The following is a 20,067-nucleotide window of genomic DNA, read 5'->3' on the forward strand; positions in this document are numbered from 1 at the left end:
CAGGCAAGTCAGGAGAGGTCTGCCGCTCCATGTGGATTACCTGCGGATCGAATTTATGTTGAAGTGGCTTTAGCTTCTCAGTGCTGTGCTTTAACCCATGCACCACTGGGGAGGGCCCCCGTTCTGTTTTCTAACCAAGACCAGAGCCAGTGATCTGAGCAGAAATCCTGCTATGTTCATGGAACTGCCCTCAACAAGCATGGCATCGCTTAGTTCTAGGAATGGCGGCAGCAGGGTCACTCCTAAGGGTTCATAGGCCAGCCCACTTATGTTTGTCCCTAGCCTTCTCCCACCTTCCCTCTGGCCCAGCAAATGCAGGCAGTACCCTAGGATCAAGTGCCTGCCATCACCCTGCTGCGGCTCATTTCATTTATCTGGCTCAAGACCCAGATGAAATCCTACCACCACCTCAAACCAACCTCTGACCCCGGTGGGAGAGGTCTCCTGAATGCCCACAGCATTTTATTGGCATTGCTGGTAGGGAACTTCTTCGTTTAGAGTCATTTGCATTATCTGACTCGGATCCCAACACATTCAGAGCTGAAATTTGCCTCAGTGTTTTGATGATGGCTGGCTGGATGACAAATGTCATCTACTCTGGAGTGTTCCTGCCCCCTCTCATGGAGTGCATGTCCATTCTTTGAATTATTAAGCAAACTATTATGGGTCAGGCACTGCTCAATGCTGGGATGCCAGCACCCTCTACATAACATCTAACACTTAGGCAGAGTGATTTCAGAGGCTCAGTTCCCAGGGCTGCCTTTCCACAGTAGCTCAAGATAACCTTTTCCAAAGACAGGATGCCAGGGCTTAGTGCCTCTCAAATGCTCAGTAGTAAATGCAGAGGATTTCAAAACGAACCTAGGAGGCCCAATGCCTTCATGCTACCCCAGCACCTCGAACACAGCTCCTCCGTGGCCTGACATAAGTAATCTTCTCCTGCACAGTGCGTTCTTTAAGCTCCCTCTCTCCTTGGCCTCACAGCACTGTAGGAAGGCCAGACATTTGCTTTCTCAAAAGGGGAAATACCCCAAGCCACACCCCTCTCTCTCTCGTGGCCTGACTGCCTTGGTTTGAGTGACTTGGGAAGGTGTGAGTCTGAGAAGACATACCTTGCCTGGACAGCACAGTGATGGGGATGCCAGGGTCACTGAGCTTGATGAACGGACCACACTCGCTGTCAATGCCCTCCCGGGCAAGGAGGAGGTTTTTAGTGCACACATTTCCATGGACCAGGTCCTTATCCTCCTGCAGAGTAAAAAAGTTATAATCTATAAAACTGCCCACAGGCTGCCTATTTTTCCCCCTCCCTACATCTCCCTTTTCCAACCCTGGCTCCTCATATCACTTCTCCATTCTTCCCAGCTACAAGCAGACACAACTGCCTGAACCCTATCAACTACCTGTGTGCTCAGGCACATTCTATCGCGTGGTTCCCTCATCAGTGAGGCAGAAAGAGAACCTTTAGAACAACATAACAACTATGCCCTGATGAGTACATAATAAATGTTAGCTACTACTGATACTCCTGGTTTCATTAGTTCATCCAACAAGTATTGCACTCCTACCTTACACTGGAGTACAGTCAGGACTCTCATGCTAAAAACTTCTTATGTAAGTACACAGAACAACCCAAAACGACCATTTTCACATAGCTCCGGGCAAACCTGTGTTTAACCACAGAGCCTAGGCCCCTTCCACTTGCTTGTTAACCCCTTCTTCCTGCCAGCCTCTCTTAGGACATGCTGGTTCCTGGTGGGAACCGCATGGACAATATAGCATACTTACTAAGTAACTCAGGGCGCTGGCTAGCTGTTTAGCCACTTTGAACTTCCATGGAGTGGTGAGAACATCACTTTTCCGGTGCATGAAGAGATCCAGGGGACCCCCCTCCACAAACTCTTCCACCATGATATCTACAAACAAAAATAGCCACAACTGGAACCTTCTGAATGTGTGACAGTACTGTCTCTCACTTGCTGATGAGAGCCCACTGAACTAGATGGTACACAGAAGGACGTAGACACCCTTGAGAGATGCAAATGGCTGCTGTAGAGCTGGACAGGCCTGAATTTGGCTCCTGCCCAGAGCACCTTTTAACTCTGACTCTTAGGACATTGAATTCAGTTTACTCACCCCAACCTCCCAGGTCAGCACAACACTGCAACCAGGGTTGACAAAAAGTAAACATTTAAAACACGAGTAAAACTCAAATGGGAGTTGTTACATGCCCCTTAAGCAAATAACCTGCTCAGTACCTCAAATTCCTTGATTTCAAAAAGAAAGGTTAAGAAGCCTAGGCAACACAAAGGAGGTTATCAGTTCCCAGTTGGTTACATAGCACCTACATCCTGCAGCCAGGGTCAACCTCCCCCTTCCAAAGATAGCACTTACTCTCCACATCTCGTACACAGACACCATAGAGGTACACAATGTGTTTGTGGGAGACTTGTCTCATCATGCTGGCTGCTTCAAAGAAGGCCTGTGGGAAAACAGGAGAAAGGAATGTCAAGGACCAGCCCCTGACTGGTCTGATTCCAAAGTAGTAGTGCTGAGAGGAAAATCACTGGATCCCAGGAGAATTCACAATTCTCATCATCTCAGGCCCTGGCCTTGACTTCAAGAGTCAATACCAAGTCTCTACACCTCAGAGCCATTTTGACTGGAATGCAGGGTTTAGAAAAACCTAGTAAGATACACTTAGTTAAGGCTGATCAAACAAGCTAGCTAACAACTTCCCCACTAGCTATGCATATCAACCACTTTTGCTTCTTTTAACTTTTAGGAAATAACAATGTTTGGCACTGTATTAGAATAAAAGGAAAGTCAAGACAGGAGCATCTAGCTGTCAAGGCTTGACTTTATTGCTCCAGGAGTCTGATCCAAGCAAAGAAATTTTACTCCTCTAGGCTTCAATTTTCCAGACTGAAAAGTGACAGCCCTAGATGACATCAGGGACTCAGACCATTCAGCTAGCGTTCTTGGGCTCCAGGACATCCCATAAGGACTTCTAGGAGGGAAGCAGAGAGAAAGTGGTGTACAGGAATACACAGAGACCAAGATCTTAAACAGCTTCATCTTCAGTCGTCCCTACCTTAATTTATCTGCTCATTTTGTCAAAGACTATATCTGAACAAAAGAATTCTGACTAAAAGAGAAGTATGGAAACACTTAGATCAAAATAAAGTTTGGAAACACTTAGATCAAAATAAAGGCATAGATTTCTCCAGCCCACTGTGCTCTACTGACTCCAGAAATGGGGGTAAAGAGGAGGGATTAGGCCCTCCCTGGTGGTACAGCAGGTTAAAGCACAGCACTAAGAAGCTTAAGCCACTTCCACATGAGTTCAATTCCCGCCTGCCCCGGAGGAGATCCATATGGTGTGGCAGACCTCTCCTAACCCGCCCGCTGCTCTCCTCAGCAGTGTACTTCGTCAATCTGCCTGTTCTGCTCCCCGCTTTGTCTCTGGTGAATCCTCTCACCCTCTGCATCTCTGGCCTGTACCCCAGTTCTGTGGGGTTACAAAAACAACAACAACAACAACAACAACAAAACACTTACCAAAGAGATGTCCCTATGGCTAGGGTCTAAGACTTTGAGGATCACTTTTATTCTCTTCTCTTCAGCTGTCCCTTCATCATCTTTGTAATCCAAAAGGGTCCCAGAATAGATGTGTGTCCGAGTGCCTCTCCCAAGGTGTTCACCCTGGAGGAAACAAGAGGTTGAAGTGACTGTTCTCTGAGGGTGCAGTGATACCTTACTCTGGGAGTGAAACTTTGATGAGAACTGGAATACTAGAGAGGGGAGCAAGGACGAAAGACCCCCAACAGTACATAGCCTCCTGTCCCTTATCTTTGCCTCAGGTCACCAGAGCATTAAAAGTTACTTCATCAAACACAGCTGTGGAAGTTCCTGGAGCCCCCAAGATGATCCTCATTCTCCCTATATAGTTTCTTCATTTCTACTTCCAAAATATTCTGTGGCCAAAAATAACCCTGGCCTATCACAAAATTTCATTCAGTACCATGAATAGCCAGCTATATTAGGCCTCCACAGAAGGCTCAGAGAGAAGCCCAAGAGGGCTCCTTCACTCAGACTGGGATACAAAGAGAAGGGGCACATTAGTCTTGGCTCTGCTGCTTACTGGCCATTCATCATGGGGTCATCCTTTCACCATGCTCAATCTCCATTCACTTTCTGAAACAGAACCACCAAGGGTTGTCCTAAGAAGTAATGGAGGAAATAGGTATAAAAGCTCCCTGGCACTCAGTGGGTAGAAACCAATCTGTTGGGGTGATGTGTTTGATTGCCCTCAAGAGTAGGTACTCATTTCTCAGCTTAAATTATGTGCTTTCCAACCATCATGTAATGTGTGTGTTCACAGGTGCTAGGCTTTACGGTCAGTGATGAAGTTAGTACATGCATTCACCTTTGTGATCCCACAGAGGAGCAGGGCACGTGCCAAGGCAAAAATTAGATGGACAGGCCTTGGTCTCCTCAAATATAAAAAAGGTAATAATGGAAAAAAAAGTGGGGTACAAGGAAAATTAGATCATCTACACAAAGTCTTTAACACATAATTACCTGTCTCTAAGGACCCTTCCAGTTTGAGCTTTAATGATTCTAAATTAAATATTCTCAATATATAGAAATTACAATGTGATTCATAAAACTCAGGCATTGTCAAGCTATTGACAGTAACCCTACAAATATTATAAATTGTAGTTTCCATTATCCTGTCATCCTAGGCCCCCCTGTTAAGTGCAGAAACTGCACTGTGGCTGATTCCAAGGGAATCATCCTCTGCACAAGGACATACATAGTTGCTAATGGGTACATGACCACTCATCATTTATCAGGGCAGAAGGCGTTGCATCTGCCCTGCCCCTGGCAAGGTCTTAGGACTATCATTAAAGCTGCATTTGTCATGACACAATTTACAAATGATGGGAAGCTGTGTTCTCATAACATATTGTAAACGCCATGTGCTTTCAGAATAAACTCTTCTCCAGAAGGGCTACTTACTCCAGTGACCAAGTCTTGGAACCATACTTTTAGGATGCTATAGCAACCCAAAAAGGACCGAATGTCCCACCTCAGCCTCCTTCCAGCTTTTCCCTCTGCCCGGCTCTTACAGATTGTTCTCCAGCACTGTGCTTTAATGCCACTTCCCCAGAAGTCACTGCTGTCCTTCCATGAGCAGTGACAATCCCACATCCTACTGTACTTTTCTACTTATGATTTGTCTCTTGATAATGTATCTACTTAAAGAGTCTGCCTCCTTCACTTAACTGAAAGTCTGCTGCAGGTGGCAACTCCTGGCACAAAGAATGCTCAATCACCACTGACTGAAAGACAGTCATGGAAGGTGGTAGGTATCTGGCCAGAGGTTCAAGAGGAAGGAAAGGAGCAGGCCCTGAGTACAGTTTCAGGTTCAGGATATTTAAGATGTTGGAATACTGCCCTCTGGTGATGTTAGTCTCTGGGCACAGCTCTATACCACCAGCGGGAAGATAACAGTAAAGATCAGTCCTTAGTCTGATCACAAAAATATACGGAGAACTGATGAAACTCAACAAAAATAAACAACCCCATCAAAAAATGGGCAGAAGAGCTAAAAAGACACTTCTCCAAAGAGGAAATGCAGATGGCCAACAAGCATATGAAAAAATGTTCAACATCACTTGTAATAAGGAAGATGCAAATTAAAACCACAATGAGATACCACCTCACCCTTGTGAGAATGGCACATCTTCAAACAACTAGCAACAACAAATGTTGGCGAGGATGTGGTGAAAAAGGAACTCTCCTGCACTGCTGGTGGGAATGCAAACTAGTACAACCACTATGGAAAACTGTCTGGAGGTTCCTCAAACTGCTAAACATGGAGCTTCCCTATGACCCAGCAATCCCACTCCTAGGTATCTACCCAAAAGACACAAAAACACTGATTGAAAAAGGTACCTGCACCCCCATGTTTACTGCTGCTTTATTTACAATTGAAAAACATGGAAGCAGCCCAAATGCCCAAAAGGAGATGATGACTGAATTAAAAAGATGTGGTACATATATACAATGGAATATTACTCAGCAACCAAAAAAAGGAAACACATGTCTTTTGCAGCAACTTTGATGGAGCTGGAAAAGATCATGCTTAGTGAGATAAGCCAGAAAGAGAAAGAAAAATACCGGATGGTTTCACTCATAGCAGGAGTATAATGGACCAGGCAAGAAAATAACAAAAATAATGAACAACCATAGACCAGAGACATTATGTGGGGGTGGAGTGGGGAATGGGATCAAAAAGGGGGGGTGGGGAGGGAAGTGCACAGGACTATGGTGATGGCACATGGGTGACATGGTAATGGGAAACCCGCGGGGATTACAATTGAGATGAAAAAAAAAAAGGTACAAAATGATGTAAAAATAAACTATTATAAAATTAAAAAAAAAAAAGATCAGTCCTTAGTAAAGAACTTATCATAAGTGGCGAAGTTAGGAACTTGCATTTCCTGAAACAAACCCAACAATTTCAGGGATTAACTTTAGAGTATGCAACCAACCCACCCCATACTTGCAACCCTTCACCAGATTCCTCAGGTATAGTGGGGACCATGATTCTCCCTCTTAACCCTCACAGCCTCTCCCAGATAGTAAACAGCCCCATACAGATTCCTTCTTTCCAAAGCAGCTGTTCCTCAGACTCCCCAAGATGTGTGGCTCTGTGTATGGGGTTGGGAGCGGGGGGCAAATGCAGAACAGAACTGGTATTTTTCCTGGGTATCACACCCCTAACCAAAGTCAAAGGGAATACAAGGAACTGGAGTCAACCTACAGCTACAGAATCTGGGGAAAAGGCCAACAAAGCAAAGTTAGGACAACAGTCTAAAGGATCTGTATCTCAAGACCATTTTCCTTCAGGCCAAAAGTTTGCTTCTTTTGCCCCCTCATTATGCTCCTTCTAGAAGCATCAGAAAGCCCAGAGAACTTCACAAGTGCTTTATCACATGGTACATTGTGGGACAGTAAAGGCCATCAGCCCACATTCCCTAGGGACATCTTATTGCACTATCAGCATTTCCTCCAACTTCCTCTAGTAGCAAAGGTCTTACAACAGAAGAACCCTGTAATCCTAGATAACCCCATAAAACCTAACCTACTTCCTTTAAGGAGAAGTGTCTTTGGCACACATCATTAAGGCTAGATAGGATGGCAGGGCAATGGTTAAACAATTTTAACTATGAAAGGAAGTCCTGTTCTTTTTCCAAAAGGAATGGCCAAACTTAAGACTTCATTCCCAGCACCGAGGCTACTCCCCCATCAGCAGGCAGGACCAAGGCTGAACTCAAGAAGAACAGCAATGACTCACTTGCACAATGTCTTTTTTGAGGATCCGATCAAAACTCAGCTGGCTCATGGGGTAGACAGGCTGCCATTCCTGGGCTTTCTTAGTAGCCACCAGCAGATTGGAGATTTCTGTGAATGAGATTGGAGAAATCTGAGAAGAGTAGTGAAGGTCCAAATCCCAGTGACTGTTGAGTCAAAACGATTACTAAACACAGACTGTGCATTCACTGGTTTAGTGCTTTAACAAGTATTTGCTGAGTAAGTACTTGATTCTGTCTTTGTAAACTCACAGGCTGGTATCAGAGCTAAAACTTGTCAAAAAATAAACCAACCAAAAGGAAAGCTACATCTTGCACAGCTACTCTTAAGACAAGCACAGGTACCCTGTGGTTGACACGGCAGCATGTTCACTGGTGAGAGGGACAGTGAATGGCATTTAAAATCTGTGAACAAACACTCTAAGAAGACAGGTACTGTGACTATCTCAATTCCAGTTCTCAAAGCCTAGTACATAGTTAGCACTCAAACATATTTATTATAAACGTATGAGTGATACTCAAGATGTAAGATGAAGCAATATGCTGGGCTTGGATTCCAAGGCAGTGAAGTGAAAAAACAACTGGTTTTGTGCAGAAGAACTGAGCAGATGACCTGAAGTGAATCTTGTACCTGAAGCTATCTGGGCTCCCAGTACTGGCTGGCACCAGGAGGTGCTAACTAAATCTTGCTCACGGTACAGTTTATAAACAAATTCTATTAATTCAAGCTGCAAACAAACATATCACAAAATGTGTAGGCCCAGGATCAGCACAAGTCAAACCACTTAGAAATTCAAAGATATCGTGAGGAAAAAAAAAAATTACCTTCCAGGACCTGGGAACCCATGAAGGCTTTTCTGAATTCACTGATTAAATGCTGTTTACTGCTACCTTACAGTGGACCAAAAAACCACTTCCCTGTGGAACACTTTGTCTTCATTATTTTTAAGTTCACATTTTCTGACTTTTTCTCTGTGCTAGCCACTGTCCTAAGACTTTTACAAACCTTAACTCCCTTGTCCTCCTAACAGTACTGTGAAGTATGTAATATTCTTTATCCCCCACTTTAGAGATCAGAAAACAGAGCAATTAAACAATTTGTACAAATCTCAGACTAGTGATTCACACTGAAATCAGGGATGGCCCATCTCTTTTACCTTTCGCATACACAGCCCCAGTGGGGTTTACAAATCTGGGTGCCACAAAATCCCTAAAGGCACAGACTCCTGTTATCATAACCTGGGAACTCCTTTTTTCAGAGTCTATTTTTCATCATGTTACCTAACTACCCTGTTACCTGGGTAAAATCAGATTCAAACAAGTCACTCAGGACTGCCCTGATGGAGACAAGACGGGTGGGACAGTAGAGCCATTTGGAAAATCAGAAAAGAGGGTTGAAATAGGGTACAGTTATGGGGTGATTATTTGTATGGTTGTTTCAGGAATCAGTAATGTGTTAGGCTTGAAAATCATTTAACCATCATAAATTTATTTTCTCCCTAAAAAATGGGGCCATATGCTTCCCCTCCTCAGATTACATCTGGGGGATAAATGAGGCAATGCACGTAAAGGGGTTGCTTCAGTGCCTAGTGTGTACACCAGTGCCTGGTGAGTGCTCCGTGATTGGTAGTCATGTGATTACATACTAGTCAGCAGCAGCATCCTTATTGTGCTAGCTGGTCCCCTGTGCCTTGGCAACAAGCTACAGAAATTCTCAGTCAGAGCTGAAGATATAGAAACCAAGCAACAAGCTTGATTACACAGATGAGGACAGGAGAGGATCAGTAGAGACTAGGCTGATGAATCCTCTGGGTCTCTAACTCCTCCTTAAAACGGTCACCCTGAGGCTGGGCGAGGGATAGTGGGGCTGGACAATGCACAAGAGATGGCACACTTGCTTTATGCTGACAGAAATGACAGTGAGATATGTGGCCTCTTGCTTTTTATTTATTCCATGAGAAGTTTTGCTGCAATTTCAAATGAGAAACCCTGGTTGAGGTCTGACTATCAAGACTTTGTGGTTAGAAGGACAGATACAGAAAAATTCAAAATGACATTCTATTTTATCTTCATGATTTCGCCATTTCTCCAATTTTCAGGTGACAGATCAAAGAGAGGGCTTCTGAGGACATGAGTAAGGAAACCTCACAGGATTTCTTCTTACTCTCCCACCTTGAGTCCCTTCCGTCCTCTCTTCAGCACTCACTGCACCCCGGATGAAGAGAAATTCCTTGCCCCAGATTCTTAAGCTAATTGCTGCACTCATACCTCTGCAAAGTGTGTGACACAAGGAAAAGATCACTGGGGTTGGAGTCAGAAGATGTGAGTTCATATCCCCACTATTCCTCCAACTACCTAAGTGATTTTGAGCAAAGATGATGGGCAGAATAATATACTCTAGGTTGTTCTGAAGATTAAATGACTGAGAACATGGAATAGTGTCCATGTTTTAGTGCATTACTTACATGGTAGTGTCTACTATTCCCATCACCACCATTTACTGCTACTGTTATTAAACTACTGTCACTATTCTCTATGTGCTATGTGGCTATGAGCAGTTTACTGAACATGTTTGAGCCCCAATTTCCTAATTTTTATAATGGCTATAAAGAGCTAATGTGTGATTGAAAAGAAATGCAAATCTGCATGCAAATTGCTTGAGACTAGTAGGTACCAGCACTGTGGTAGCTGTGATGTCTAATTCACATCACAGACACTAGAGAGCACTAATTTTATGCTGGGCACTGTGTGTCCCACAAGTCAGAGTGGCGAGACCCAGATCTTATGTAAAGAGTTGATAATCAAATGGGGAAGACAAACACTACACACATTCAAAGTTCTAGGAGTCTCCACAGGAGCCAGGAAAGAGCCGTTCAATTCTGCTTTTCTTCTCCCACCACAGGTATAGAGTCCCAGGTCTGGGCTAGTAGGGGCACTGTCTATAGCAGACACCTTTCCCAGACGGACCCTACAAACAAAGTATGTCGCAGTCTCCACCTGCCACCACCTTCCTTCTTTCCTGTAGCTGCTATTCTCTATTTCAAACAACCACTAATCTCTAGGAAAGTAAAAACCATTTCTACTAGCCATAAATCTCTCACAACCTCTCTCCTCTCATATGAACCTTAAGGTTTTAACTCACTCACAGTCTCAGAACCAAGAGGCATATGTGCTGTTACTTTTGTGGAATGGTCTTCAAGCACAAAAACAAAGGCTACATTTGAGACTGGCCTGAAACTATCTGATCAACAACAACACAAGCCCCTCCTCTTGCACCAGTTCAGTGTCACTCCCTTGTGAGAAGGCCAAAAAGAATCCAGCCATTTCTTTTGTCCTGTCACTTCTACCTCCCCCTAATGCAAAACCTCACATGCACATTCTCTTAAAAAGAACAAGAGGTGTCCTAGGCAGAGATTGCTTAATGTCATCGACAGACACTTATTAGGGCTTAGGAACAACCTCTGCCATTTCTTTGAGGCTTGACTCCCTCCAATGAAATGATGTGACGTGTTCAAAGCAATCTTGCAGGGGACTAAGGAGGAAGTGAAAAAACAATACTGAAGGGATCTGGCATTTGGTTCACGAACTCAAACCCCTCTTCAATTCTCCAGGCCTTCATTTTCTCATTTACAAGTGAAGCACTAGACCAAGTGACCCCCATGTGTCCTGGTTCTCACACTGAAAGATATGATTAATCTACTTACAAGACAGTGACAGCATTCATGGGGCGTAAAAGAGACCAAGTGAGTCTTTGACCTCTCCAATCACACCTGATCCTCACTCACTGCCTGCAGGATAAATTCCCAACTACTTCATGTGCCATCCAAGGTCTCCCATGATCCCAAATCTCTCCACTCCCAGTTCACCACAGTTCACCTTTCCCTTTGACTACATAAATGTATCAGCCCTCTCAAATCTTCGGCCTGCTGCTTTGTCCCTGCACATGCTCTGCTGGATGTGGCCTCATCTAACGGGCAACCTGTTCACTGTCTAGTACGCAGTTCAAGATTCAGCTCTGCCATGCAACCTTCCACGTCATGTGACTTGGAGATCCTGGCCATTCTCTTCTTTGCAGCTCCAGGGGCAGGTATATATGTGCTGCTTAAAAGACCCATCACACACTGTGGTGACTTCATGTACCCCTAATGGAAATTAATGCAATGTAGGGACTGGGTCTTATATACACTCTGAACCTTTGAATCTGATAGTTCTTGGCCCATAAATGTGCCAGAAATATTTCTCAGAAATAAAAATCACTGACAGGGAAACTGTCAAGACACTATCTTAGTCAAGTAAAAAAGTAAATTTCGGCTCACAAATCCTAAATATGTCTCTTTCTGCAGCCTAATCTACAGAAAATGCTGAACAGAGGAATACATTTGAGTTGGGGAAAGATTTGTAGCAATCCTCAATGAAAAACACCTACAGGGAGACTGACCTCGGGGCTTGGGCTGGCAGCAGCGCTTCAGCACAAAACTGATGTTGTCCGTGCGCAGGATCTGCTTCTTGAGGTGGCCCATGAGATCTTTTAGACTGGGGAAGCTGCTGTCTGAGCCGTGCAGGCTATAGCAGCCCTTCTGTACCTCAATCTGAAAGTTCTTGAACTGTTTCTGGCCACCCAGAACCTGCCATTCAGGGAAAAAATCAGAAGCGATTTGTTTGAAAAGGAGTCAGGCAAATAAATGTACCATACCTTTTTGAGATGCCAGTGATATGGGAAATGGAGGAAGGGCAAAGACAAACTGCACAATCTCAACATATCTACAAAGGTTTAGTATAAAAAGTTTATTCTAAACAAATGATATTACAGGTAAGGAACTAATAAAAGGAGATTCAGGAGAAGGTGAAGTGAACAGAACAGTGATATCTACAGCAGCATCACTTTAGTTTGGACTTGTAAGATTAAGTTCATTAAAATACCAACCTCACAGGATTGCTGCCATGATTAAATGACATGATGTATATAAAGTAAGCACTTTATAAAGGTTAGCAAATATTACTATCTATGAACTACTAAGTACTGTAGTAAGATGTATCCAAAACTCCCTTAGTCCAGCCATGGACCCATACATCTACTTCAGGGGAGCCAGCCTGTGTAGGCAACAGCTGTCTGGCTCACTGTCAGAAACGTATGATGTCAAAGAGAGGAAGTGCGAGCACAAGTTTTCCTTCATGGGAAATTTCACAAAGGGAGCTATTTTCGTGATTAAGAATGAGAATCAGAAAGATCTTAAAGTCACACAAGTTATTTAAAATTTTGATGCCTCTGTTTTTTCATCTGGACAATGGGAGTAACACCACCTGTTTCACAGGACTGTTAAAAGTCTTAAATAAGAACAATGGAGGTAACATGCTTGGCACACTGACCTAAAATAAACAGTGTAAGTAATCATATCTATGACACCTGTTTTCCCCCACATTAGTGGAAACAGAAGTAGAAGACCAAATAGATCAAGTTACTAGTGACTGACATTCTTGGTACACATTGGTTAATACCAACCCAGGAAGTTGGGCTGCCTCAGACACCCATTTGTGTTAAAAATATTAAAACAAAAGACTGGTGGATCCATAAGACTGGCATCCTATCCAGCAACAACTATAGCAAGCTGTAAGCCAAGAGTTTCCATCAGCTGTGAGTCCAGTCTGTATAAGAATACCCCCAGACGGGTCGTAGCCCCTAGAGCCTTCATCCAACACAACTGGCAGCACTGTGTTCTGTCTGCTATTTCCTCTTTCCATTCTTGACTGAATCCAATCATGAGAAAGTTCTCTAGAAATTTCCCTGCCTGGTGTATGAGGTCTACAATACTTCTGATTCAATAAAATTCACTGTTCTTTAAAATATTGCGTTTCTTGTGTTTAAAATATATATATATGAATAACAAAGGTCTAGTGAGATGAAGTCACAAAGTCTGGCTTTTAATCCTTCAGTACTTCTCTCACATCATTCCCAGCTTTTAGCTACACTTGAGTCACTAATAAAAATCTCCACTTGTCAAAATATGGATCAGTAATTTGCCTTTTAAAATGTCCAAGGTTACCATATGGGGAAACCTGTATTAGGTCAGGCTTTTAAGTTAGCATTCCTGGCACAGGCTCATACTAGTGACTGCCACAGACAACAATTATATTTCTATGCCTGTGAGATCTTAGCACTGAGTAAAATAAACCACTCTAGATGACTACATTGACGTTCACAAATGGGTGGAGTGAACTGGTTTCCTCTTGGATTCACTGTAGATCCCTGCCATTAGGTCTGTGAAGGAAGAAAGGGCCATAAGGAGAAAAGTTTACAGAGAAGTTGCCCTTGTCAGGGATTTTCTATGACCCAGTATATTCTTCTCCCCCTCCCTGAGGGTGGTGCTCTCGGCAACAGCTCTTGGTTGGACTGGACACTCTGTGGCCCTATGAATTGGTCCAAGTTAATGTCCTGACTGACCTCTGACTTTTCAAAGCAGGTGACAGTCATGAGGATGTTGTCAAAGTCAGTGCAGCTCCACCGCAACACATACATTCCCTCCTCGCTTCCTTCTTGCCGTAATTTATTGATGGCATACTCTGTGCTAGAGGGAGAAAGGGACAAAGGGAAAGGAAGCCACATCAGGTTAAGAACATTCTGAATTTCATGGAATATCTCACTTCTGAGCAAGCACACATCTAACAGCCAATCACATTACCTATCTTCCTCCCTAAAGTCCTCTCTAATATGATAAACAAGGTAAGCTGAGATACTAAGGAGCCACAATACAGACTGAATCTCCAATGTCTAGAAGAGGATTTGACCTGCTGCCCGATGTTTATCTCCAAGTTCCTCAGCCATGCCACCTCCAGCTATGACAAGGTTCATGATGCAGTGGTTGGGGACTCTTTCCACCATCCCCAGTTAGCACAACTACAACAGGAAGGCAGATTTGGGGGATCCGGCAAGATGGCGGCAGAGTGAAGATGCTGAAATCACTATGTACAAGCTCACACAGAAATATAAGACTCAAAATGGACTGTAGACTTACACACTATGGGTTTCAACCCAAATCAGAGCACCCTGGACTCACTAGAAGGAATATAACTAAAGGACTGGGGAGCTCCGATAGGGGAGTACCGATCCAGGAGCACCCAGATCCTAGGAAGTACCTCAGACCAGAGGCTTGCTGCTCTTCGGCCCCTCTAAAGCCCTGAAAGTAAGAGAAACAACTCAGGTCAGTAAGTAGAACCAAAGCTGTGGGGAAAGACTGCTCAGAGTGAGCACACAGAGCCCTGCAAGTGGGAAGGAAGAACTGGTGACTGGGGCAGCAGGGAGGCTTAGAGCCCTTCTAGGGCTCCCTGCATCCCCTGCCCCCACAGCAGAGTCCTGGAGAGTTGTTTGCCATTAAGGTGCAGCCCAGCAAGGCTCACAAGCCCCAGAGAGTAAAGAGGGGGTGGGAGGGGGGAAACAGTTAGATGGAATCAACCACAAGCCCACCCACTGGGAAGCTGCAACAATTCCAACACTCTCCCCAACCCCCAAACAGGCACATCCAAGCACAGAGAAGCCCTAGGAAGTGCCTCAGCGGGGAGGCTTGCCTGCTTACCCCATCTACCCAAAAAACCTGCAGTAAAGCCCTGGAGGTAGAGAGAGAGAGAAAACTCAGCTCTGTAAGTGAACCCCAAGTGGAGGGGAAAGACTGCTTGGGGAAAGACTACTTGGAGTGGCCACAAAGAGCCCTAGAGGGGCGGAGGGAGGACTGACAGCCTGCACAGCTGGGAGATTTGCAGTCCTTCTGGCACTCCTTGAATCCCAGCATCCCCCGCTTCCACTAGAGGCCTGAAGGCTTGTGAGTCATTAAGGTACTGCCCTGCACAGTGCTCAGAAAGTAAACAAAACAAGTGACTGGCTCAACTGTAGGGAGATCTACAACACTTCTAATGCACTCCACCGGCACATCCAAGCATAGAGGGAACCTGGGACATTGGAATGTTACAAAGATTAACAGGTGGGCCAGTGGGAGCTGCAGTGCTGCTACAACCTTGGGTGTGGTGGCAGAAAGCTAGAGAGCTTTCCTTCCGGCACCCCTTCTCTACCAGAGACCTATTTAAACAAGCCCAGTTCTGAAAACTAACTGGGAGGAGTCTCTGGCTCCACCAAGTGGTCTAGGACTCAGATGTGTTAATGAAGAAGCTGAACACAAGAGACAACAGACACAATTCCACACAGTGGGGGCTGGAAAAATAAGAGATTGAAACAAAGCACAGCTCAGAACACCCTCCACAACTGAAGTGTGTGGAAGTCCCTTGGTCATCCCAGAAAGAGCATCCAGAAAGAATGCCAGCCAATAATAGCAACACTGTGTCTCAACAAATAGAAAGTATTAGAAAATACAGGACAGGGGAAGGAAGACTAACAAAAACCCAAGCAAGTCCACAGGGGAAAAATTCACCACAAAAAGATCAGTCACCAGAAATCACCAAAGAAATAGAAGAACTGCTCAGCCTACCAGATAGAGAATTCAAAATCATCATGATAAACAAAAAGAAGATGAGAAGGAAAAAAATGTTATCAGTCAAGCTATCAAGGAATTGAAGAATGCAAATAAGGAGATGAAAAAAATGAAAAAGAAAAAAATGATATGAGGCAAACTATCAAGGACCTGAAGAATTCAAATAAAGAAATGAATGAAAGAAATGAAAAAGGAAGGCATGGATTTGGAGTTGAATGCTGATCCCCAGTAATCAGCAAATGTCTAGCTTGTAGCAGCTGCTTAATTTAAAAAAAGAAAAAGGAGGAACTGAGTAATAAATACTGAATAAAGAGACCAAAGAAGATTCAAAAGTTGTTACAAGAGCATTCCAGTAAGCCTTGGTGCAGAGAGAGCAGTGAATGGTTGCTAAATAAATGCATGTGTAAGGTTATTATACTTAGTGAGTGGTGCTTGGTAGGTCACTAATTCTGGTGAAAGTCAGCTGATACGGTCAACATGTTAAAAAGCAATCACCAACAGTTCCATGATCTCTGATACTTTCATACCTCTGCACATGTAGATCTCTTCCCTGGGATTTCCATTCTTTCCAAGACCTGGAAAACCATCACTGATACTTCAAAGTTTGATCTAACTTGAATACTGCCTACTCTAAGAATCCCAAAACAGGAAACAATACTGGTATCTATAGTGTGTCAGGACATCTGTAGGTGCTAAGGAAAAAGCAAAGGAGACAGTGTCCCTGCCTTTATGGCACTCATAATTTGATTGGTAAGGGTAGGCTGATGAGAAACAGATACAGAAATAAACATAGTATATTAGGAGAGTAAGTAAAGAAAGTGAAGGAGGCAGGGGGTCTGGCAAGTCACATAGACCACAGGACTCACCTTGCTGCCCCTCCCCCTCTGCACAACTCTGGGATCAAAAGCCTAGTCTCAAGGTCAGCTGGTACTTCTGGACTCCTTGCAGAGAGCCTCCACCCCTCAGTGATGCCCTCAGCGGTTGGGAGGAGGACGCAGGAGCCCCATCCAGGGGTGTGAGTCCCCCAGAGGAGCCTCCCCTGGCCCCAGCACTGGCCATTGCCCTCAGCACCCCGGGCCATGATGACACATGGCCATGGCTGCTGCTGCCCACCTTGGGCATAGATGCCCATGGTGTTCCCCTGGGGGTTTCAAAAGCTGCTCCTCAGTATGTGCCACACACAACTGCCGACCTGGGTGCCACAGCGAGGGGGGGGGGCAATGTTCCTGCATCAGGTGCTGCACAGACTGGGACCCCCTCTCCTCTACACATGCCCCCTCCAGGTCCTGCTGCCTCCCTTCTCGCCTGGCCCAGTACCCATCACCCCCAGGACCCCCCCCCCCCAGTCACATAAACCACAGAGGGGGCAGGGGTAAGTGATAATTTGAGTGACACCTGAATAAAGTGGTTGTGTGTATTGTGGTGGAAGGGTATTCCAGGCCTAGGGAAGATCAACTGTCAGGGCTCTGAAGCTTACCTGTGGCTGGGTTATTTGAGGGTTATACTTTATTTAATTGCTTAAACCCTTACTCTGCAATTCTGTGCCTAATTCCCCATGAGTCTGAGAACCTTTCCAAGCCAAGGTACACACTACTAACAAATTATCTGTCTATAAGATAACTGTGATAGGGATGGAGTGGGAACCACACCACATGAAAAGGCACCTGAAGGGATGTATCCCCAGATATATTCTGGTCTGGGAAGAGAGACTCAGAAGAAACACAACTTGAAAGACAGTCAGATGTAAGCAGAATTGAGCTAAATCCCTGCTGCTTTAAAAGGTAGGACTCAAACAACTATTACCATTTTCATTATCATTTTCCAAAACTGAGATGATGACATAAATATAAACATTATAGGAAACAGTGCATATTTTAATGAATGTTATTTCTCTAGAGTTTAACAAGATGAGAATGTTCTGAATGCCCCCAACACATTCCTCTACATTTATTTTTTAAGAAAAATACAAACATCTATTAAAATTGCTTTTGAAATAAAGAATTTATGTATCTACAATTCTAAAAGGTAGGACTCAAATAATACAAATAATTTTCAAACTTCATATGAGAAAGGTTTATGTTGTAAGAGCTATAATATATTGGCTGCATCACTGAGTCCTAAGTACCCCATCATCGGAGGCATTTCAGCTCGGACAACTACTTTTGACAAGCAGATGAGACAAGAGATCCTGCAAAGCCCCTGGCGGCCTCAAGGCTTGGTCTTGCTCTCTGATCTTATCATTTACCTGGAACTTTCAGACAAGTGCTATTGTAACATCTGATCTGTATACTATCTTTCTTGAGTCACTCATAGTGTCTGACATAGCAAACTATTAGGAAGTACAGCACATTTGGTTATCTGTGCAGAGTTAAGGGTTTTTAAACTACGAGAAGAACCCAATAATAAGAGGGAAGAGATGCGAGGCTGCAGAAAACCCAAGGTTAAGATATAACAGCAAGTCCTCACCAACCAACAGCAGGGATAGAAGAGAATACCAATTACTAAACAATATGCTCAAATGTCTGGGGCAGCCACACTTCCCATCCCTAGAATATGGGGCTTTTCACACCAATGATAACTGAAAAGATGCTAGAACCAACCAAATTGGGCCATGACAGCCATTCTGTATGTTGTGGACGATCAATGGAGGAGCCACATCGGTGCAGAGGTAATGGTGGGCATCTGCTGTGAGTCGGAAATAGCCATCCACCAGGGACACAAAGGACAAGGCCTCCTCATGGGAAGAGAGTTTCAGTTCCTGGTGAGAGAGAAGAAATACTGTGGTTACACGTGTTCACCATCATTAGCAAATGACTATCCAGAGGTAAACAGGGAGAAGATCTTTAAAACAAAATGGAGAATGCATGACTTCAAAGGGAAATTCATTTTTTGGGGGTAGTAACTATAACCTCTGAATTTATGTAAGACTCTATTCATTATACTGTCCCATCTGTTATGTCAAAGATAATAGATGAGGTATAGTGTGTTTGTGTATGGGGAAAGGAGACAGGAGACCTATGGAGAAGTTATCACCTGGGTCTAGAGAGTGGAGTGAGTCTGAATCAAAGTAGGGGAGATACAGATATGGAAGGAGTAAGAGTAGAGGATGAAGTGGCACCCTGGTCTTGACACTGGACAATGACAGATTGAATCAACATTATTCCTATATTATAGAAAAGGAAGCAGATCAAAAGGTGCTTTGATTCATGTGGAATTGGTCTAGAAGTGAAACTCTGGATTCTAATCCAGGACTCGTCCTAAGACACAACAATGAGGTTGCTAGATTAAGGGACTTTGGGAGGTTTGGAGGAATCAGTCTTAAAGTGGGAGAAGGGATGGCAAAAGAGGAGAAGACAAAAGCAGGTGAAGACAAATGGATTTTTGTTTGACCACATAGCCCTTGAGCAGAATGGTCATTTGAGAGAAGTTATGGATCAGCCAGAAACTTCTCATAGTAAAGGAAAATGTGCAAAGCTAAAGTTTAATTGTGATTCACAAAGTATTTAAAAAGCATCTGAGCCTGGGCAAAATGACATCTGAGAATAAAACATTTTCCACAGCATCGGAGAACAGGATAGGCTAGTAGCAGAGAAAAACAGAGACAAGAGACAAGGGGCCCTCCCTGGTGCGCAGTGAGTTAGGAAGTAGCACTGCAAGTGAGCCACAGCCACTTCAATGCGAGTCCAATCCCCAGCCCTGGAGGTGATCCACATGGTGTGGCAGGCCTCTCCTGGCCTGTCCACGGCTCCCCTCAACAGTACACTTTGTCAATCTCCTTGTTCTGCTCCCTACTCTGTCTCTGGTGAGTCCTCTCATGCCCCGCACCTCTGGCCAGTATCCCAGTTCTGTATGTATAATTTAAAAAAAAAAAAAAAAAGACAAGAAGACCAGTGAAGACAAGATCACCAAGGGAAAATAGGCAAAATGGGCAGACAGAGCACAAGACAGGATAGAGGCAAGAAAACCTATTGCCACCATAAGAAGAATACTCTGAATTTATAAAGCAAAGGTGCCAATTGAAGGCAGAGTTGCCAGAAGAATGGCAATTTGGGAAGAAGACTCTGTGTTAAGGGTGTGCTGATGGTGGGACCTTTAGGATCTAATGTGGCATCCATGTGCAGAGTCTCAGAGAGCAAATTCAAGATGGTCTACCTTGAGTAGTCCTTCACCTATCATATGTGAGACCTAGCAGCAGAAATCTGAATGGA

General features: G+C 44.2%; 1 protein-coding gene across 2 annotated transcripts in view; it reads right to left on the reverse strand.

The window, feature by feature from the left end:
- Positions 1-20,067, reverse strand: part of JAK1 (Janus kinase 1) — a 107,127-nt gene that overhangs the window by 6,927 nt on the left and 80,133 nt on the right. For both annotated transcript variants that reach the window (XM_004679513.2, XM_012722225.1), the window contains 8 exons: positions 18,460-18,617; positions 13,825-13,948; positions 11,824-12,010; positions 7,370-7,476; positions 3,562-3,705; positions 2,395-2,482; positions 1,789-1,916; positions 1,113-1,248 (listed from right to left, as the gene is read on the reverse strand). In XM_004679513.2, coding sequence (XP_004679570.1) covers positions 1,113-1,248; positions 1,789-1,916; positions 2,395-2,482; positions 3,562-3,705; positions 7,370-7,476; positions 11,824-12,010; positions 13,825-13,948; positions 18,460-18,617 — 1,072 coding nt within the window. The remainder of the gene's footprint in view (positions 1-1,112; positions 1,249-1,788; positions 1,917-2,394; positions 2,483-3,561; positions 3,706-7,369; positions 7,477-11,823; positions 12,011-13,824; positions 13,949-18,459; positions 18,618-20,067) is intronic.

Source organism: Condylura cristata, unplaced genomic scaffold, assembly GCF_000260355.1.
Source record: "Condylura cristata isolate star-nosed mole 26May11 unplaced genomic scaffold, ConCri1.0 scaffold00008, whole genome shotgun sequence".
NCBI lineage: Eukaryota > Metazoa > Chordata > Mammalia > Eulipotyphla > Talpidae > Condylura > Condylura cristata.